At 52.2% G+C, this 18,051-nt stretch overlaps 1 protein-coding gene across 6 annotated transcripts in view; it reads left to right on the top strand.

Annotated features, from left to right (window-relative positions):
• UNC13A (unc-13 homolog A) overlaps positions 1-18,051 on the top strand; it is a 62,690-nt gene that overhangs the window by 16,755 nt on the left and 27,884 nt on the right. For 5 of the 6 annotated variants that reach the window (XM_004761009.3, XM_004761008.3, XM_004761011.3 and 2 more), the window contains exons 8-21: positions 360-395; positions 3,500-3,707; positions 7,000-7,539; positions 7,799-7,907; positions 9,563-9,609; positions 12,533-12,611; positions 12,775-12,780; positions 13,232-13,303; positions 13,557-13,776; positions 14,347-14,574; positions 15,495-15,636; positions 15,761-15,930; positions 16,468-16,583; positions 17,596-17,759. In XM_004761009.3, coding sequence (XP_004761066.1) covers positions 360-395; positions 3,500-3,707; positions 7,000-7,539; positions 7,799-7,907; positions 9,563-9,609; positions 12,533-12,611; positions 12,775-12,780; positions 13,232-13,303; positions 13,557-13,776; positions 14,347-14,574; positions 15,495-15,636; positions 15,761-15,930; positions 16,468-16,583; positions 17,596-17,759 — 2,137 coding nt within the window. The remainder of the gene's footprint in view (positions 1-359; positions 396-3,499; positions 3,708-6,999; positions 7,540-7,798; positions 7,908-9,562; positions 9,610-12,532; positions 12,612-12,774; positions 12,781-13,231; positions 13,304-13,556; positions 13,777-14,346; positions 14,575-15,494; positions 15,637-15,760; positions 15,931-16,467; positions 16,584-17,595; positions 17,760-18,051) is intronic. The other variant, XM_013060736.2, reaches the window with a different exon arrangement.

Below are 18,051 nucleotides of genomic sequence, written 5' to 3' on the forward strand. Positions count from 1 at the left end.
TTCAGTGTTTTCTTTCCTTGTATTCCAGAAGGGGGAGGGAGAGAGTGGGGAGTGCTTACCCCAGAGTTCAGAGTCGGAAAACCCTGGGCCACAATGCCCCCTTTTATTACTTCCTGGCTGAACTTAGGGCCTCTGTGAAAAATGGGGAAATCCCACCTTCCTCCCAAGGTGATGATCGAAGGTGTCACAGATGTCAGTGGTGAAAGTGCTATTCTGAGAAGATACTCAGGGCAGGAGGGGCTCGGGGTCCTGGGGTGGGAGGAGGAGATGGGGACAATGAGGAGGATGGGGGAGTCCCCCTCCCCATGCCCCCCCCTCTGCCTGCTCCCTTTTATTATCTCTGCCCCTTCTCTTTGTAGGCAACTGGAATTATTTTGGCTGGGGTGAGCAGCAGAGTAAGTACTCAGCTTGATGTTCTGGGAGGCCATGGGGAGGTGGGTGCCTTGGCCACCCTGAGGCCCCCCCGCCCCACCACCGAGGACGCAGGGAGCCTATGACGGACACACTGGGGCCTGAGGACTCACAAGGCCCTTCCTGTGCCCTCCTGTCCCTTGACATGAACGTCTGTCTTGAGGGTCCTGCTCTGTTTGGTGGGGAGTGGGCACCATTATTGGGGTGGGCGGACTCAGCTGGGAGGAGTGGGCCCTTAGACCAGAGACCTGCCTGTCTCCAGCTAGGCACTGTGACCCCTTCCCCCTGTTCCCCGTGTATAATGTCATCTCCTCTCCTGTGACTCCTTCCTCTTTTTGTCTCCCCATCTTCCTCCTCCACCTGGAAATGGGCCCCAATGTCACTTGGCAGCGGTAGGTACAGGGTGAGAGGGTCTCAGAAGAAGCAGCTGGGCAGGGGCCCCCGGGCACTTATCCCTCCAGAGACCTCAGCTTCCAGAGTTCCCCACCATCTTCTTCCGATCTAACCCCTGGTTGAAGGAAATAAATAACCCTCACCGCCCCCCCCCACCCCCCAACTCGATGTTCATTTACTTCCTGAGCAATAAACTCATTTTCCCCATGTCCTGCCCCTTCCAGGGAAATCTAGTCTTCTAGCCTGAGCATGAATCTACCTCCTTCCCTCTGCCCTGCCCACTGGGTGCTCAGATCCTAATGGACAACTTCCACTATGCCCTCCCTTTAGGACCAGGGAAACTGCTTTCAGATACTTTGATCCAAAACAACTTGTCAAAAGCCATTTTGGCCCAAATAGGCATTTGGCAAACAAGAATTCTTAACAAACACTTTGCCACAAACAAACAATGCAGTCAAACACAAGCACATTTTTGGCTGAAACCAATTTGGCAAAAGCTGAAAATTATGACAGTTGGGTCATTTCATTAAAACCAGAGTGGCTGGAAATGCTTATTGGGAATCAGGCAATTTGGACAAGAACTATTTGGTAAAAAGCAGAGTCTGGGTGAAAGCAGAATGAATCCAGTAGGAAGCAATTTGCCCCAAAACAAGACAGTTCGTCAGAAAAAAATTAATAACTTGGCGAACACGCCCACAGCCCCATGCAATTTGGTTGGAAACACCTTGGCTCAGTCAAGGACAGTTTGGTAGAAAAAATGCCCATTTGGCTTAAGACTATCTACCCAGGTAATTGGGTGGAAAACGAGTTGGTCAAAGGAGCAATTTGGTGACACTGACAAATTGTCCGGAGTTCCCTTGGGGGACTGTCTGGGTTTCATGGCCTCACAATGACACCCTGATGCCTGCAGATCTGAGCTGTGGAAATTCACATCTGCTTCTGCCTAAAATGGCCGCACCGGTGGCGCACAACACATCAATCAGATGGTTGGCCACAGATGATGGGGACAGGATAAAGAGCCTGTAGGTCACAGTGGCCCAAGTCAGCTGAGAAATCAGGAAGTCAGAATTACCTCGGGGAGGCTGGCTTTGCTAGCTGAAAATGAAGTTAAGTTTTCTCAAAAGGCAAAATAGGTTTGGGAATGAATCCAACTAGCTTTCTACGTGAAGGGTGAAATTAATTTTTTCAACAGTTTACCACATTTTAAAAAATGGACCTATTTGTCAAATATATGGAAACGGACACGATTAGCCGGAAAAAAATTAGAAGGTTAAAATAATAAGGCAAGAAAAACATACAAACATCTGGTAAATAAGCAAAAAAACCTTACAAGGATAAAAAGGGGCAGGCCACCCCTTTGGCAACTAATGTGACCAGTAAATTAATGCCACAGACAAGAGCCATAAGCCACCCAGTCAGGGGTTTAATTTACTTTTATTTTTATTTTTTTCGCAGCCTATTTTTTTTCGAGTGTTGCTTTCTAATTTATTTTATTTTTATCTTATTTTATTTTATGGAGAGAAGGAGAGAGAGAGCATGCGCAGGTGTGCCTGCATGCAGGTGGGGACGAGGAGGGGCAGAGGGAAAGAATTTTACGAAGGCTCCCCACTGAGCACGGAGCCAGACTGGGCTCCATCTCATGACCCCAAGTTCATGACCTGATCCAAAATCAAGGGAGAGACACTTAAGTGACTGAGCCACCCAGGAGGCCCTCATGTTGCTTTCTAAATAAATTGAGTCTCTCCAATCCCACCACAATCTAACATCCCTCCATACTGTCCCCTTTTTATCAAGGAAAACAAACCAGATGAAAACGTCCTTCAATTCTTATAAAATACCTGAAGTTCAGCAATTCCACTCTGTTGCATTTTAGCGACAGATTCTGAGTGTGGTGATCTTTTCTTTCCCCTTTTTTTTAAAGATTTTTATTTATTTATTTATTTGACAGAGAGAGAGAGAGAGAGAGAGAGAGGTCACAAGTAAGCAGAGAGGCAGGCAGAGGGAAAGGGAGAAGCAGGCTCCCTGATGCGGGGCTTGATTCCAGGACCGCAAGATCATGACCTGAGCTGAAGGCAGAGGCTTTAACCCACTGAGCCACCCAGGCACCCCCGAGTGTGGTGATCTTGCCTACCTAAGAATCTAATCCTTTTTGAGGGCTACGGTATCTGTCAGAGCCGCTTCTTTGTTCCGACACACGTGAGTTCAGATCTAGAATCCGCATTCTCGGACACCATGAAATCTCTGAGTGTTAAAGGAAATTTATACTCCACCTTGTCCTCCTGATCGCCCTCTAAACGTCCCCTGGAATGTTCGTGTGACTCACTGCCTGATGGAAAAACTCATCTTGTTTTCAGAAAGCCTGGACTTTAGCAAAGTCTATTTTCACATTTGAGCTGAAGGACACCCTCCAATTTGTCCTTGTCTTCCTCATATTGTAGGACCTACTTTGGACCCCTGACTATGAACCCAGTCTGACTGGCAAAGCAAGGTTTTCACCTCCCTTATCCTAAAGCCTCTACTTCTATTAACATGGCCCAAGATCCTTCATTCGTTCTGGCAAAGATTCCTCTTTTTGGGTTAGCAGCCAGTGAAGACTCCCTAGTCTGCGAAGTCTGAGAGACTGCATTTGGCCTCCATGGTGTGCTTTCTCTCCCTCCCCTCCTCACTGTCTTCCCTCCCCTCCTCTCTCTTCTAGATGATGACCCTGACAGTGCAGTGGACGATCGTGACAGCGACTATCGCAGCGAGACAAGCAACAGCATCCCACCACCTTATTACACTACATCCCAGCCCAATGCCTCAGTCCACCAGTATTCCGTCCGTCCACCACCCCTGGGTTCCCGGGAATCCTACAGTGACTCCATGCACAGTTATGAGGAGTTCTCCGAGCCACGGGCCCTCAGGTGTGTAACCCTGGAGGAAGGGATCCGTGTGTGTGCATGTGCGTGTACGTGGCTGTGAGTCCCAGAGTGGAGAGAGAAATAGGGGACCTGGGCGAGCTGGAGGGGGAGGTCAGTGGGTCTAGGAAAGCAGCATCCGTACTTTCTTTTAGGTAATAGAGTCCTTTCTTTACTCTTGATCTTATAAGAAAAATCTCCCAAGCTTGGTAAAAGGGGATCTGCTTTGGCTGAAGGAAGAGGGATAAGCCAGGAGGATCCTGAGAGGTGCCCCCAAAATATGGGGGTGCCTAGGCACTCCCTTTAAGGGCCCTGGTTTCTGTGTACTAACTGGGCAGGGGAACTGTGGGTAGGGGAAGAGACGGGCATTCATGGAGGGTGGTGAGGCATAGTGACATTGAAAGGAGCCCCGTAAGCAGGTGGTTCATGGTCCTGCCATGGTGGTGCCCGGTCCTCCCTAATGGCTTCACTCTGTGTTTCTGACTGGTGGCCATGGGCACGGTGACACAGAAGCTGTACCTTGAAAGTAGGCTGTCCCATATCTGTCCCCTAGGTGGGTCCCCTGGTCCTCCTGAGCCATGCCACTGCCCTGTACAGGGTGCTGGTCCTCAAGCCTCAGAGGCTGACCCTCATGCCTGCCGTCCTTCCTCGCTGTCCCGATGACCCCAGCCCTGGTTTCCAAACAGAACGGTGGCAAACACGATATTGAGCAGACTGAATATTTGTAAAGCACTTAGAGTAGTATCTGTGAGCACTACACGGGGACTGTTAGATACAAGGCACAAATAATAGCGTTTGGAGCTAACCATGCACCCGGCGCTGGACCGGTACCTTCCCTTCATCATCTCATTTTATTCTCTGGGTGCGAATACTATTGGTCCCATTTGGTAGACAGGGAATCAAAGCACAGAGAGGTTAAGTCACTTGTTTGAGGTCACACAGCTGGTAAATCATAAGGACTAGTGTTTATGGGGAACCTACTGGATACCAAGCAGTGGCTTGGTGTGATTTTTGGTTGTGGGTCTTTTCCCTAAGTATTTGTTCCTGGAAGAATACATCTCCTTCATGAAAGCATCACTTGCCTTCATTTGCATACTCAAGATGGCTTCGTGCGATTATGGGAACAAACTTTCAATGTGTTGGAAACAGCTGAGCATATAAGATATCAAATATTAATAAACTATTAACTCTTTTGGAAGAAGGAAAAGTCCTCTCTTGGAGAAAATGAGCTGGAGAGTGACCATAGCATCAGACCCAGAGAAAATGCCGGGAAGTGTTTGGTTGGAGGAGTCTGTCTACTGTGAGCATTCCTGGAACAGAATGCAGTGGGGGGGGGGTGTTGGAGAAAGAGGAGTCTCCTCCCCTCGTGCTGTGGTTAGGCCACGCAGGGGTGAGGGGAGACCTTTCAGAAGGAGGACAGGATGCAGAAGCAGAAATGGCCTGCATTCCCCTGAGAGTGACTCAAGCCACACTCCCCGGGCATCCTATGGCTATGCTGCCTAGTGCTGGGTGATCCGAAAGGCTAGGGATACAGAGCCAGACACAGACATTCCATTCCATAGGTCGGGGCTTGGCTGTAAGGAGGGATACTGGATACTGGATACTCTAGGAGTGGGGAAGGGTAGAGAGGGCTTCCTGGAGGAGGGTGCCTGGGAGATGGCCCTTGAAGGATAAATGAGTCCGAGGCAGAGGAAATGGCTCGGCCACGGATTGGGGAGGTGCAAGGTGCCAGATCGTGCAGGAAGGCCCTTGGGTGGCTAACTCGGGGGCATGGGAGCCAGGGGAAGCATCTGAATGGGGGTAAGAGTTGTGTTGGAACTCAGTATGGCAGAGCCAGGATGGAGGATGGCCCCAAAGCCAAGCCTGGGACAATGTATGTGGTGCCTGAGTTGGCAAGTGGACACTTCCAGAGCCATGTTGGGATCCCTGTCCCAGGCTGCCCCCTTACCAGGGGCCCCAGAATGTGCTGGGCTGGACTTTAGGGGTATTCATCAGCGGTGGGACTTTGGAGCCCTTTCCACCCAAGTAATACCTGCTGATCCCCACCTGTCTCCTGCCATCTACAGGGATGGGCACCAAAAAGCAATCAACTAAAGTCATAAACCAGCAAATGTTGGCTAAAGGGAGAAACCCCCATTTTGGTTGCTACAGCATCCCTGGGGCTGTCTGGGGAAAGGGGTTGCATTCACTGAGAGTGGAGGAAGTATTTAAGGCAAGGAATGATGTTTGTTGAGTGACTGAGTGAATGATTATAAGGGGGATGAGGGGTGGCCTATGTGTCATGCTGTGCACCCCCAGGCAGAGATAGAGATTTCTTCCTAGTCATGCCCAGCACGATCCAGGGGGGCTTCTTAGGAGCATATAAAGACCTGACTTGGCCAGAGGGTGGGGGAAACTCACTCAAAGAAGGGACATTTCATTGGGCACCAGAGGATTTTGCCCAGAGGTGGGCAAGAGTATAGGATTTTGGAGGAACAGTGAGAAAGCTAATGTGGCTGGAGCCGGGGGAGAGGAGGGAGCTTGTAGGGAGATGAGTTGGGGAGGCTGGAGGGTTTGGGCCACACTGGGTGTAGTCTGGGTGTGCCGCACGGCACAGACTTTATTCCAAGGGCTCTAAAAAGCTATAGTAGAGTTTGGAACAGGGAGGTATGCGATTGCATTTATGACTTGAAGGAGTCCCTCTGTGGCTTCCATGGGAAGCAAGTAGTGTTGGGGATAGGACGGTAAGGCTGCGCCTGGTAGAGGCAGCGGAGCCTGGACGAGGGTGGAGCCCAGGGTGCAAGGAAATGGATGCATTTTGCACGAGTTTTCAAGGTGGAGTTGGGGAGACCCCCGGCAGGGTTGGCTGTGAATGGAGGTTAAAGCAAAGAATAGAGGCAGAGAGGTGTGGGACCCGGGGTCATCAAGAGCCAGGCGTGGCCATGTTCAAGTTTCAGGAGCACTAAGTCTCCAAAGGCTGGAGATAAGGGCACTAATTGGGGTCCCCAGCACATGAAAGGAGCATTTGCAGCCTCCACGGTGCATGGACGGAGTGACGCACAGTAGGTCATCAGTGATCTCTAATAGCATCCATCAAGTTTCCTGCCTGTATCTCCAGACCGGAAATGGCCCGGAAAGCCGAGATTTTTGTTTCTTCCGTTCACAACTGTGTTTCCCGGGTTCGTAGGGCAGAACATGATTCCCGGTAGGGGCTTAACCGATACTGAGTGAATGACTGGGTGTTGGAACCTGTGTGACTGGGGCTGGGTCCAGCAGTGGCTCTGTGCCTCCGTCGCTGAGCCCCAGCTGGTTCCCACAGCCCCACCGGCAGTAGCCGCTATGCCTCTTCGGGCGAACTGAGCCAGGGCAGCTCGCAGCTGAGCGAGGACTTCGACCCGGACGAGCAGAGTCTACAGGGCTCCGAGATGGAGGACGAACGGGACCGGGACTCCTACCACTCCTGCCATAGCTCGGTCAGCTACCACAAGGACTCCCCACGCTGGGACCAGGATGAGGAGGAGCTGGACGAAGAACTAGATGAGGAGCTGGATGAGGACCTGGAGGACTTCCTAGAGGAGGAGGAGGAGCTGCCTGAGGAGGAGGAGGAGCTGGAGGAGGAGGAGGAAGTGCCTGATGACATTGGCAGCTATACCCAGCGGGAAGAGGTGGCAGTGGCTGAGCCCAAAGACTTTAAGCGTGTCAGCCTCCCACCGGCCGCGTCGGAGAAGGAGGAGAAGGCTCCAGCTGTACCTGCTGAGGCCCACGACGTGGCCAAGGCAGCCTCTGAGCCAGCCGCCCCGGAGGAGGTGCCCACAGCTGAGCGGGCACCTGAGCCCGAACCCCCCAAGTCTGAGGAGAGGTAAGGGGAAGGGACCAAGGGGCTGTCACGGGGTCAGTGGTGCCGTGATGGGGTCAGCATGGACCTGGGGAATGGAGGGGAGTTTGTCACAGGGTCGTGGCTGGGGAAGCAGAAGGGACACTGATGCCGTCAGAGGGGGTACAGATGGGCCGTTGTGTCTCTGAAGGGCCAGAGAGTCCACCAAGGGCCTGACGTCACTCCAGTGGCTGGGGGTCAAGGGAGGGCCGGCCCTGGAGCCTCATGACATCCCTTGCCTCAGTTTCAGGCGACAAGAGGATGAGGAAGGCCAGGAGGGTCAGGACTCCATGTCCCGGGCCAAGGCCAACTGGCTTCGAGCCTTCAACAAAGTGCGGCTGCAGCTGCAGGAGGTGAGTGAAAGCCGCCACCTGCCGGGTCAGGCCCATGTCCCGCCCACACCCGTGCAGGGACCAGACTGCTTACCTCCCCGCCACTCTCGTTCCCCTCCCACCCGGGGCCAGTTCCCAGACCCCGCCCACAAGAGCCACGACACGCCCATGGACAGCTTGGCCACGCCCACTCCGGCGCCCCCTCCACCTTCTCTGCACCTTCGTCTGTCCCGGTCTTTTCATGCTCCGCCCACACCAACCTGGCCCCACCCACACTCTTCTCTGTCCCCGCCCCCCCCGCCCCGCGCGGTTCCCCGCCCAGTTCCTGCCCAATCGGACCTCTCTCTGGCCCTAGCTACACCTTGGCTTCATCTGTCTCCGGAAGGGCCGTTCTCTGTTCTCACCCGTGCCTGCCTGTCCTCTTCCCCAACCAGCTGGCCCCACCAAGGCCCAGCCCAGTCTTCCTCATGGCAGCTCGGAATTTTGAGGGGGGTAAGAAGGAGAAGTGAGCTGGAACCTGGAGCTAGGTCATGGGTATAGCTATGTCGGGCGGGGGTCAAGTTCATGGGTAGGGGTAGAGGTTAGGGATGGGGATAGGGCTAGAGGTCAGAGTTAGGGCAGCAGTCAGAGATCAGAGGTCAGAGTTAAAATTGGTGTCAGGGGGAGGAATCGATTCCTGGGATAGCATTGGGTACCAGTGTCAGGGCTGGGGAAAGTTCTGAGGTCTGGTCAGAGAAGAAATTAAGTGAAAGATAGGTTGGCATTAGGGTCAGGATGGCTGTTCAGATGGGCGGCAGGATTGAGGCCATTCATTTACCTCTTCAATTGCTCAGGCCACCCTAGGCTGGGGACAGAGCAGTGCCCTTATGCAAGTGGCCCTTCCAAACTGGGGTGAGGCTGGCAATAGGATATCCTAAACAAATTCCCAAAGTCCTAGACCGTCACACATCAGAGCCGCAGAAACTTCAAATCAAATTTCTTATGTTTTAAAACAGAATTCTATTTCATTTTTAACGAAGTACTCCAGTCACATGGTTCTAAAGGTAAAGGGTAGAAAAGAATTTGCAGCGTAATTTCTACTGAATAACTTTGACTAAATCAGCAAATTAGATGAAAACAACAACAACAACAACAACAACCAACAGCTACTCTTATAATGGAACCAGCCATAGAACAAAAAGTAAATAAATAAATATGGGCAGACTCTCTGGGTTTCATAGGAGCATAAAACTAATCCAAGACCATCAGGAAGACTCCCTGGAGGAGGAGACACTTAAGGAGAAGTGATATGCAAAATACATCAATAATACTTCCAAAGAGAGGGCTGGACCCTCTCCAATCTTTGCCCACCATGCCACCCTTTAGTTGCATCAGAGATGGGGGTGTCAACCCAGGGTCTGCCCTGAGATCCAAATGACGAATGGAGGCTGGTCGGGTGCCGTAGGTGGAGGGCATACAACGAGCTAGCACATCTCAGGCAAAGGCCCTGGGGTACAAGATCAGATGAGCAGGTGAGGCTGGATGAAGGACAGAACCTTACGAGGGTTTGAACCAGCCTGTGAGAATCCTAGGACTATAGAGCATGAGCACAAAAGAGATGGGGAGCCTACCCTGCCCTGGGGAGACAGTGACCGTATCTCTGTCTCAGAGTGACCATATCTCTGTCTGTCCCACAGGCCCGAGGAGAGGGAGAGATGTCTAAATCCCTATGGTTCAAAGGCGGGTGAGTAACGGAATTGTAGGGGTAGAAGGAAGTTTTGAACCTAGAGCTTGAGGCTGCTTTGCATCATAGCCTCAGCCCCGTGAGGGGAGCAAAGGGTTCCATTTATTTATATATTTAAGATTTTATTTGTTTATTTGTCAGACAGGGAGAGAGAGAGCACAAAGAGTGGGAACGGCGGGCAGAGGGAGAAGTGGGCTCCTCCCTCAGCAGGGAGGCCTATGTGGGACTCAACCTCAGGACCCTGGGATCGTGACTTGAGCTGAAGGCAGACACTTAACTGACTGAGCCACCCAGGTGCCCCCAGGGGATTCCATTTAGATGCAGGACAGAGCGAGTGACAGATCAGGTGAAATCATGTAACCCCAGACAGAAACCAAAGGTAGTAACACATGGAATTCTTACAACAAACCCAGGAGGCCTGCTAGCCCTATTTTACAGGTGGGGAAATTGAGTCCAAAGAGGTACATGCCTTGTCCCAGCTGCTTGCTTTATTCAAGACCACTCCCCTCCCCCCGCACCTTCCCTCCCCCACTAGAAATAAATGCAGGATAAAGGAAAAGTCTATTTCCTGCAGTACACCTCTGTAATCCTGAAGTGTATTTTTTTTTTTGCTTTGATCGTTATTTATTTATTTATTTATTTATTTTTCAAGATTTTTTTAAATTTGAGAGTGACATAACAAGTGAGAAGGAGTAAAACAAACTCCCCGCCAAGCAGGGAGCCCAATATGGGGCTCAGTCCCAGGATCATGACCTGAGCTGAAGGCAGATGCTTAACCGACTGAGCCACCCAGGCGCACCTTGATTCTGTTTTTAAATATCTCAGATTATTGCTGTGGCTGCTGGCTCTCTAATGATAATTATTTGGTCTTACATGGAGCAAGTTGCCGTATCTAATTTCTTGAGTTTCTAATTTTCGGGGCTTTCTTTTCCTTCAGCGTTTGAGTGGTGAGGTTAGAAGATGTAAAAGATATTTTTAAAATTCCACTAGTGTTTTAAAAATAGCAGCAGGAAGGTGACTGCCTTCCCTTACATGTCCCTTGCACACAAAGGCATGAAGACAGAAGCTGCTGCTCCCAGATGAGCAGGTGTCCTGGGTTGGGAGCCCAGGACGCAGGGACTGACACGGGGATGTACGCGTGCTTTATGCAGGAAGTGCCCTCAAGAGAAATCTGTGAGGCGGGCAGGGCCAGGATGGGGAAGCAGCCAGGCACAGGTGTAGTTCAGGAATCAGCACACCTCTGCCTGCTGGAGCATACGAATAGCATCCCAGGGCTTGTCTGGAGTCATTGGCTGCCAGGCATCTCTCTCATTGGACAATGAGAAGCTTCTGGGGAGGAACCACACCTGAACCCTCTTTGAGATGAGAGCAGCTCTCAGTAAAGTGAATTCGTACAGGGCACAGAGCTCCTTCAGATCCACCAGCCACCCAGCCACACCAACACTGCCAAGAGGCCATAGTCTAGATTTCCAGTTCCTCTCTTCCCATCAGCTTTTTTTTTTTTTTTTAGATTTTATTTATTTATTTGACTGACAGAGATTACAAATAGGCAGAGAGGCAGGCAGAGAGAGAGGAAGGGAAGCAGTCTCCCCGCTGAGCAGAGAGCCTGATGTGGGACTCGATCTCAGGACCCTGAGATCACCACTCGAGCCGAAGGCAGATACTTAATGACTGAGCCACCCAGGTGCCCCAAGACTTTATTTACTTATCTGAGAGAGAGAGAGAGAGAGCACAAGCAGGGAGAGAGGGACAAGCAGACTCCCTGCCAAGCAGGTACCCCGACATGGGACTCGATTCTGGGACTCTAGGTCATGACCTGAGCTGAAGGCAGACACCTAACTCACTGAGCCTCCCAGGTGCCCCATTCCAGAATAGATTTTTTTTAAAGATTTTATTTATTTGAGACTAAGAGAGTGCACTAGTGGAGGAAACAGGCAGAGGGAGAAGCAGGCTCCCGGCTTAGCAAGCTAGATCCCAGAGTCCAGGCATCATGACTGAGTCAAAGGCAAATGCTTAGCCGACTGAGCTATCTAGGCATCCCCAGAATAGATTTTAAATACACATATCTATTTCCAATTCTGAACAAAAGGGAAGGTTTCATGAATATCTTTAGTATATTATTTAGTTTTGCTTAATTCAAATTTTCTTTAAATGTAGGCAACAGCATCATCTCCCCATTTCCCAGATGAGGAAGCTGACATCTAGTATCTTCATTCCCCAGGACCACTATAACAAACTACCACAAACGAGTAGCTTAAAACAACAAAAATAGATTCTTCTACAGTTCCGGAGGTCAGAAGTCCAAAATCAAGTTGCTGGCTGGCCCCTACTCCCTCCGATACCTGTAGGGGAGATCCTGTTCTTGCCTTGCTAGCTGCTGGTACTTGCTGGCAATCCTCAGGATTCCTTGGTTTGTAGATGTGTCACTCTAAACTCTGCCTCTTCACATTGCTGTATCTCTTTTATAAAGGGGTCCACCTAATCTAGTGTGACCTCATCTTAACTAATTTTATCTGTGATGACCGTATTTCTTTCTTTTGTTCTTTTTAAAAAGATTTTATTTATCTACTTGTCAGAGAGAGAAATCACAAGTAGGCAGAAAGGCAGGCAGAGAGAGGGGGAAGCAGGCTCCCTGCTGAGCAGAGAGCCTGATGCGGGGCTCAATTCCAGGACCCTGAGATCATGACCTGAGCCGAAGGCAGAGGCTTAACCCACTGAGCCACCCAGGCACCCCAATGACACCGTTTCTAAATAAGGGCACATTCTGAGGTTCGAGGGGGCTAGGACTTAAATGTATCTTTTTGGTAAACACAATTCAACCTTTAATACCCAGGGAGATCAAGTGATGTCCGGGCCTCAAGTGATGCCTGTTGGAGGAAGGAGGGAAGCCTGGGCCCTTGACATCCCTGTGTATGTCTTGCAGCCCAGGAGGTGGCCTCATCATCATTGACAGCATGCCAGACATCCGCAAGAGGAAGCCCATTCCACTCGTGAGCGACCTGGTGAGCGCCTATGCCCTCTCCTCCCCCCGCAGAGCAGTTCTGCCATAAGCAGTGCTCAATCTGCACAACTGCCCATGGCAGACCTGGGACTGGGAGCTGGCAAGGTGTTCTCTGGGACTAATGTAATCTGATTTCTACCCTACCTGCTGCATGGACACTTCAGGCCATGGTGAGTGATGGTGACCTCGGCCTCTAGTCTCTGTCTCTTCTCCAGGAATCACCCCCCGACACAACTAGGATCTTTCAACTGGCCCCAACCCATGGGTTCTGGGAGGGATGACCCTGTCATGTCCTGCAGTTTATGGATGGGAGAGAGAGCAGGTGACTCCCAACCTTGGTTCCTGGAGTGGCTGGAGATCATGCCAAGTGCAGCTCCTGAGTCTGGTGGGGAGGGGGGTGAGTCAGGGGTGTGAGGCTGCACACCTTCCAGGGTCCCTTCTAACCCAGAGTCTCTGACACTTTCCAATTCTTTGCTGGCTCTGCTCCTGCTGCTGTGACCTGTTTCCTCTTCGTGGCTGTGGCTTCAATCCGTGGCTGGTGGCTGTGGATTCTGCTTGTGGTGACAACCCCATGGGTGTGAATCGACCCCTGTGACTCCCTGGGTGATTTCCCTGCCCTAGTCCCTGGTCCAGTCCAGAAAAGCAGGCATCACCTCGGCCTTGGCCTCCAGCACTTTGAACAACGAGGAGTTGGTGCGTGGGGCCCTCCCCTTTCACTGGTTGAAGGGTGGGCTGGGCTGGGGCTTCCTGGAGGAGGAGGAAGGGAGAGTGTGGCAGAGACAGGCATTCCTAGCTCCCCATAATCTGGTTTCCAGAACTGGGTTGTGCAACATCCTGCCGACATGATCTGTGCCCAGGAACCGTGGTCCCACGGTGTATTATACTCAGCAAAGGGGTGAGGGCGGGGCAGGACAGCGCCCCATGCCTCCCCGCTCCTTCCCCTCAGAAAAACCACGTTTACAAGAAGACCCTGCAAGCCTTAATCTATCCCATCTCCTGCACGACGCCGCACAACTTCGAGGTGTGGACGGCCACCACGCCCACCTACTGCTACGAGTGCGAGGGGCTGCTGTGGGGCATCGCAAGGCAGGGCATGCGCTGCACCGAGTGCGGTGTCAAGTGCCACGAGAAGTGCCAGGACCTGCTCAATGCAGACTGCCTGCAGCGTGAGCGCGGGGCTGGAGGGGCGGGGCTCCGGGGTAGGGGCGGGGCTCCACGGAGGTGGGGGGAGGGGCTGGGCGGGGCAAGAACCAAGGCCGGACTCCTTGGCTGGAGGGTTGGGGCGAGAGGAGGGGAAAGGAGATGTGAGAGAGTCAGGAAGTAGTGGCGCGGGGCGCAGGGACTAGCTGAACTGTGCAAGGGATGGGCTTACTGAGAGTCAGCGGTTCCCCTGGAGAAAAATGGGTTAGGACTAGGGTTAGCTCGGGAAGGAGGGGGCTCAGCGTGGGGGGAGGAGTCAGAGAACGGGCGAGGTCTTGGCAGAAGATGGGGATTCAGAGGGGGAGGAGACTCCCGTAGACTGGTGGGGACTGATGGGTAAATGGGTAGGAGGATTCAGAGAGCAGGTAGAAAGTTCTTAGCAGCTCTAGCTTTGGGGGGGGGGGTGAGTCACCTGAGCCCCCACGGCTTCAAGTACCCTTGGCCACAGCCGAGGAAGTTCTGGAATGGGAGTTGGGTTTCTCCCTGCGGTGAGGGAGCGCACTCTGGACAGTGACTACTGCTGTCTGCGTCCACAGGGGCCGCGGAGAAGAGCTCCAAGCACGGGGCAGAGGACCGGACGCAGAACATCATCATGGTGCTCAAGGACCGCATGAAGATTCGGGAGCGCAACAAACCCGAGATCTTCGAGCTCATCCAGGAGATCTTCGCCGTGACCAAGACCGCGCATACGCAGCAGATGAAGGCGGTCAAGCAGAGCGTGCTGGACGGCACATCCAAGTGGTCGGCCAAGATCAGCATCACTGGTGAGGCCGCAGGGGTTGGGGGTGGCCACAGGGCCCCTTCTTCTCAGCGCCCTGTGTTTCCTTCTATGGCTCTTCCCTTTGCCGAGTGTACTTGAGTGTGTCCGTGTTTTTTCCACGTCCATGTGTGTATTGGTGCTCCGGGGGGGGGCGGGGGGGATGTATGCCTCCAAATGTGAGCCGCGCTCTGTCTTGGTTGGTGCCCCCACCCCGCCCCCAGAATCAGACTCCAAGAAGAGGAGTTGAGGGCACATTGTTTATTTGTGGGGTGATGCAACCCAGTTGAGAGTAGAGAAGTGGGAGTTGGGAAGTGAGACTGGGAGGGATGGAGCCCCACACAGGGTGCCAATGATCCCGCAGTGCTGTGGACAACTGGGGCTCAGACCTGTGTGCCCCACCCCCACCCCCTGGGACCATTGGGGGACAGTGTTGAGCTCACATAGCAGAATGGTCCTACCCAGGGGTGGGGGCCTTAGTGTCCAAACTCATTCAAGTTTCCCTGAAAGCAGACCCCAAGATGAGGATTTCAGGGCAATGGGTATCCAGGAGGTGGTCCCAGGAAGCCCCAGTGCAGGTGGAGACATAAGTCTGGGAGCCGGTAGGGAAGGAGCCCTGCAGGTGACTCCCTGAGCAACTGTAAGCTCAGTCCTGCTGGAGATTTCACAACAATGTATAGAATGTCCCTATCCAGGGGTGGCCCTGGGCCACGTCCCCATTCTGAATCAGCTGAGCGCTCCCTGGGTGTTAACTCTCTAGCAAGCCCTTGATGTCTTGTGGGTGTCCCCAGGGCCTCCTGTGGTCAGCACAAAGCCCTCAGACCATGTCACAGGTGTCTCCAGCAAGAAACCTGGAGCGTGTGGCAGTAACTCTTCTCAGCCACCTCACTCCTTGAGGCTCTATTTGTATTTGTCTTTGTCTTACAGTGGTCTGTGCCCAGGGCTTGCAGGCAAAGGACAAGACGGGATCCAGTGACCCCTATGTCACTGTCCAGGTTGGGAAGACCAAGAAACGGACAAAAACCATCTATGGCAACCTGAATCCTGTGTGGGAGGAAAATTTCCACTTGTAAGTGCCTGGCTGAACCCCTGGGTCCCCCGGGGGGAGCTCTCTGCTGGGGCAGCTGAAGGGGCTCCAAGACCAGGCTGTGCCTGCCACCTGACTCCAGCCTCCGCCTCCCCCCGCCCTGCAGTGAATGTCACAACTCCTCAGACCGAATCAAAGTGCGTGTCTGGGATGAGGATGATGACATCAAATCCCGTGTGAAGCAGCGGTTTAAGAGGGAATCTGATGACTTCCTGGGACAGACGATCATCGAGGTGCGGACACTCAGCGGCGAGATGGACGTGTGGTACAACCTGGGTGAGCATGGGTGGTGTTCTGCAAGGGACAGGGAGGGCACCCCAGGGAGCCAAATCGGGGAACGAGTGTCAGGAGGAATTAGTCTAGGAGCCCAATCTGATGGGGAAGGCAGTGGCTGTAAAGTTGTATCTGATGGGGGAGGCGGAGGCTGTAAGGCCCAATCTGATGGGGCAGGAAGCAAGACCTGGAGACCCTAGTTTGAGGAGAAAGGCACAGACCCAGGAATCCTGTCTAAGATGAATGGATTCTGGAGCTCTTGATCTGATAGGGGAAGCAGGGCCTAGGGCTCCTGGTTAAAGAGGAAGATGCAGACTCGGGAATTTAACTGGAAGCAAGGTCTGGAGTTCTAGTTGAAGGAAGAGATATGACCTAGCAAGTTCTAGGCTAATAGGAATGGCACAAGCTTAAAGAACCAATCTGAGAAGATACCCAGGTCTTAATCTCAGGGAGTCCAGGAGGGCTACAGTCATGCATACATTAAAATACCCCAGGCTGTGTTGGAAAGTTCTGCTGCAGCCATCCATTTCTGTTTTCCAGACAAGCGGACTGACAAATCTGCTGTATCGGGTGCCATCCGGCTGCACATCAGTGTGGAGATCAAAGGCGAGGAAAAGGTGGCCCCGTACCATGTCCAATACACTTGTCTGCATGAGGTGAGGCCCGCTGCTCTTCCCTGCCTTCAGAGCTCACTGTGATCTTCCAAATTGCCTCCACTTACCATTCCTGCCTGCCCTAGTTCTACCTTCCTCTTTCCGGCCACACCATCCACACTCCCTGGGCCTCTAAGACTGTCCCCCATGTCATTCGTTCTGCCTGGAAAACTCCTCCTTATCCAGCCAGCTTCAGGGTCCCCTCCTTCTGGAAGCCCTCCCTGACTTCCAGGCAGACTCTCACTACACAGCTCCAGGTCTCCCATCTGTTCCAGACCTGAACAAGGGTCTCCTGGAGATAATTCAGTTTGTTGAATGAGTAAAGGATTGAATGGACAAATGGACAATGAGTGGATAAAAGGACGAGTGGACAGACAGATATGTGGTTGAACTGTTGGAAGTAGAGATGAGTGGATGAGTAAATTTGGGGGCAAATTAGGTGGATGGATAGAAAGATGGATGATGGGTGAATGGATGGATAAATTGATGGGTAGATAAATAGGTGATGGATGGTTGGATGGGTGGATAGATGAATTGCTGTATGGACACATTAAGCTGTGGGTAGTTATAGGGGGTGGATGGATGTGTGGTTGGATTATTAGAAGGGAGGACTAGTGCATGGATGAGATTTTGGGAAGATGAATGGGTGGGTGTGTGGATGAATGAATGAATGAGCAGGCAGACAGATGGAAGGTGAGATAGATGGGTGGAAAGATGTAAGAAAGCATAGAGGAGTGGGTAGGTGGATTCTGGGGTAGCTAGATCTCTGAGTGAATGAGTAGATGGATAGGTAAATGGATGGGTGGCCAGGTGGGTGAAGTGTCACAAGGATGGGTGATTTGCTCGGTGGAATTTTTGGTAATTGAATGAATTGGTAGGTGGTGGATGGATGGAAGAATAGACAAATAAATGAATGAATAAATGAGTGGATGATGTAAGCTTCCCCAGACCTGGGATCTCTGACCCCTTGTGTCTCGATGCGCTTTTCATGATGCCTTCTCCATCTTGGTGGCAGAACCTGTTCCACTTCGTGACAGACGTGCAGAACAATGGGGTTGTGAAGATCCCAGATGCCAAGGGTGATGACGCCTGGAAGGTTTACTATGATGAGACAGCCCAGGAGATTGTGGATGAATTTGCCATGCGCTATGGTGTGGAGTCCATCTACCAAGCCATGACGTGAGGCTGCAGGCTGGAGTGGACGGGAGGGCAAGGTGCAGGAAACTGAGAGGGCCACCAAGTGGACCCTGGCAGACCTAGCAATGGAAGGGTTCTTGGGAGAAGGAGCCAAAGAGGATGTGGGTTTGATGGGCATTCTGTAATCCCCTGGAGGTTGGAAAGTGCCATTTCTAGGAGCTGAAGTGATGGGGTGAGAATCAGAGGTAGAGCAGAGATAGGGCAACCCAGAGAGGAGACAGAGAGAAACTTGGAAGACACAATCAGCCAGAGGGAATGGTTTGAGTGTCAGAGG

Source organism: Mustela putorius, unplaced genomic scaffold (assembly GCF_011764305.1).
Source record: "Mustela putorius furo isolate JIRA1106 unplaced genomic scaffold, ASM1176430v1.1 tig00000095_pilon_pilon_pilon, whole genome shotgun sequence".
In the NCBI taxonomy this organism is placed as follows: domain Eukaryota; kingdom Metazoa; phylum Chordata; class Mammalia; order Carnivora; family Mustelidae; genus Mustela; species Mustela putorius.